Source organism: Rhagoletis pomonella, unplaced genomic scaffold (genome assembly GCF_013731165.1).
Source record: "Rhagoletis pomonella isolate Grant_MI unplaced genomic scaffold, Rhpom_1.0 Rhpom_scaffold_02115, whole genome shotgun sequence".
Lineage (NCBI taxonomy): Eukaryota > Metazoa > Arthropoda > Insecta > Diptera > Tephritidae > Rhagoletis > Rhagoletis pomonella.
In genome coordinates, this window is record NW_023460669.1 from 15,818 (window position 1) to 19,367 (window position 3,550).

Consider the following 3,550-nt stretch of genomic DNA (forward strand, 5'->3'; position numbering starts at 1 on the left):
TTAAGAAAATTAAACTAAAGAATAAAAATAATAAAGTGAAGAAATAATCGAAATTTAATTACATACATTACATATGTAAGGTTTTAAAAATTTTATGAAATTTAAAAATTGCTTTTCTCTCTTAAACAATAAATCTAAAAATTAAAAGCGAAGATCAAGTTAAATTAAAAGGGAAAACAAATTAAATAAAAAAAATACATAAAATACATAAGTTTCTAAAAATTTAATTAAATTGACAAAATATAGTTTTCTTTTTAAAGCCATTGAATCTAAAAATTTTAAGAAAATTATATTAAAAAAAAATTAAATTAAATTAAACAAAAAATTAAATTAAGTTAAAAAAATTCCGCTGCCGGAGGATTCGAACGTCGTACCTCACGAATTGCATGCCAGTGCTTTGTTCACTCGGTCAAAAGAGCTTTTCACCATGAAAATTGGCAAGTGGCCTTTTTTTGTAAGACTTTTATGCCAAAATATACAAAATCTTTCACACTATCTTGCCTACTGCCTTTCAATTGTCTTACGAAAGTCTTGCAACTACATCTCTTACTCAGAATTGCCCTGCTTTGTATTAAATTTGCTACCAGTTTTTGAAGGCACATAAACCATTATTGTTTAGTTAAGATTCAGCAAGCATACTTTGAATGGTAAAAAAAAAAACTTAGTTGATTTACTGAGTCCTTATATAGAGCACTTCTTTTCGAATACAAATTTTATAGGTTTGTATTTTTTGCAATTTTTTTAAGTCACACCACTTCTGTATCTATAACATTTAGTCAACCACAAAATTAATCCGTTTTCCCTCCCATACACTCACCTATAGTTTTCGTCCATTGCGCTGTGGGCCTCCAGTCCGGATAGTGTTTCGGGAATAAATCGCGCGTCCAATAGGTGTGCAATACAACCTTATAAACGGCTAAACGATCTAACTGACAACCACTCACCGGCAATGGTTGAGTGGGTGTTGCAGTTGTAGGAGTGCCACTAAATTTGGCATTAGTGTAGTAAAAATTGCGATTACTCGCAGAAGAAGGCGGAGAGGCTGCCGACTCGCTCGAACTAAACGGCACATTATTATTGTTGCTGGCATAATTGTAATAATTTTTGTTGTTGTTATTGTTGCTGTTGTCATTGCCATTATATTCAATATCATTGCTCAGCAAAGTATTTGCGTGTTGTTGCTGTTGTTTTTGTTGTTTCAATTGCGTTTGCTTTGGCCGCTGTTCCGCCAATGTATAGGTATAAATGGATGGATTCGATATGAATGCGGGATTATAGCTGCTAAAGAGTGCAGGTTCCGGTTGCGGTTGTGGTTGTGGTTCGGGTGCTGGTTCAGGTGAGGGTGCCGCGTTGCAGAGGCAAGCAGCTGCAAGGAACAGCAGCAGCATTTTAAAGATGTTGGCTGACATATTTGTTGGTTGAGTTGGAGTTTTGTTGGAGATTTTTTTTGCAAAAAAATTTATTTAGAAGTTACCTTGTTTATTAGATTTGCCAGCTGACGTTAGCTCAACTTTTGTTTGCCTTTTTTATTTTTTTTTTATCAAACTTGCACTCTTTTTTACTTTTTCATCATTTCACTTTCACACTAAACGCACACTTGACCCTCAGCCGCCTCGTTGTTGCGCTCACGCACTAGCACTCCCGTACGCGCTGCGTTATTTCGCCGGCAAAAATAGATACTCGCGCATTCAACAGATTTTTTGCACAACTTATATGTATGTATGTATGTATGTATGCACACTCGCGCCTTCGTCGCCGGCAGTTTTATTTTTCGTTTACCTTGCGTGTGCTTACTTTAGCTTTGCTTTGTGTGGTTTTACTTTTTTGGATCGCTTTTCACTGTATTTGTTTATTGTAATTTACTCGTAATACCGTTTATTTTTAGCCGGCCTAAATTTTCACTCATCATTTGTCACGCGCGACAAAAGACCGCTGACTATCCGCCTCAATGTTTGCTTGTCCTTTTTATGCCAAAAATAAAATTTTCCACGCACATTTGGCAGCGAAGGTGAAAATTGTGACAAATTTTTGTTTGCTTCTTCTTACACCTTCACCTCTGGTGTGCGCACACGTCGTCACAGCAGTTTATACGCACTCACGCATTTCCTGCTAATCGTACGCACCTAGCTTCTGCCTTACGTACTGGCACCTTTTCTTGCGATTTTAGCTTCCACTTTTCTTCTTCGTATATTTTTATGCACTAAAGTTTCGCTTCATTCAATTCGTTTGCGCTTACTTTGACACCAACTTGGTCGTTTACCCTAGAATTCCACTTTTACCAGAAATTTGGTTTTCTCTGAGCTTCTTCTTTCAAATTCTATGTATGTACATTCCACATTAACGTCACAAACTTTATCCGCTCTCGATTCGTTTACCGTGCGCATCCGGCGCTATGTCGTTTCATACTGAATTCTGAATTTTCAGCAGCTCCACCAAGTCCCAGCGCGAGCACCAGCAACATCAGCAGCAGTTCCGGCCTATCAACCTGGCCATTGCTAAATAAATTTCCCAAAGCATAAGCGCCCACACGCACATGTACAACGGTAAATGTGAGCACTATTTTCCTAACGGTATATTTAGCATAAAAAATATTGGGTAGTTCTCCTTGTTCGAAATGTTGAGAGCACAAGAGAGCGAGAGCGAGAGCGTGTTTTTCAGGAGTAAAGTTGGTATACGCGCGCTGTGTTGGGTGTTGATTTTGGCTACTTTTTTTGTTTGTTTTATCAGCGTTCTGGAAAGGTGCAACAGCCTGTTGCCTGTTTTGGGTAATTTTTCTTGCATCTTGTTGTTGCATTTTTTTTAATATCATCTTTAAATGATACTTGGGCGATAAAGGGTTGTTGAACTGAAGGAATTTTTAAAGCAAACGTTATTTATAGTTATACTTAGGTACTTACATACCGATATATGTATGTATATCAATGAAAATTTGTAAATATTATAATAGCCAAGCTGCACCCAGAGAATCCGCTCGTCGCACGAGAGGCAATTTGGAGTAAATTTCTTTCAGAAAAAGTATGAACGGTGACATAAAGAAGAAATCATTTTCATGGGCATAAAACTTCTGTAGAAATTGGATTGTCGCGACTTTTTTGTTTGAAAAAGTACAACAAGTATATTAAATTAAAGCCGAAACTGATTTGTCTCCAAAGCAAATTTAACATTAATTTAGTCACCTCTGAGTTGGGTTCACTTGAAGGCCACAAAGCAACATTGCGATGCTCAAAGGGTGTCCACATGCTTATCCTTGCATGTCTGTAAACCCTCCTGATTCTCGAGCGAATCCTAATAGACCCTCTAATGGAGTTTTTCCAAGCTGTCTATACTCGCGAATAAGTGATTCCCCAGAAATGTGAGACTTTTACTCCGGATCGCAGGGCACTCGCAAAGAAAGTATTGGGCAGATTCTGCACAAATCGTTTCACATGGCTCTGAACTTGGCGGCCATGTAGCCAGTGTCTCGTTAGTATTCCTGTGAGAAGCCCAACATTTGGCTTTCAGAGCCTTAATAAACTCCGTGTTCTTCGTTCATCGAGCCATGGCCGGAGTG

The 3,550-nt window shown here is 37.8% G+C and overlaps 1 protein-coding gene across 1 annotated transcript; it reads right to left on the reverse strand.

Annotated features, from left to right (window-relative positions):
• Positions 1-817: 817 nt before the first annotated feature.
• Positions 818-1,388, reverse strand: LOC118753114 (myb-like protein AA; the record flags this gene model as incomplete). Its single annotated transcript, XM_036487976.1, has 1 exon — positions 818-1,388. A coding segment is annotated over exon 1 (571 nt), but the record flags the coding sequence as incomplete, so codon positions are not given.
• Positions 1,389-3,550: the final 2,162 nt, after the last annotated feature.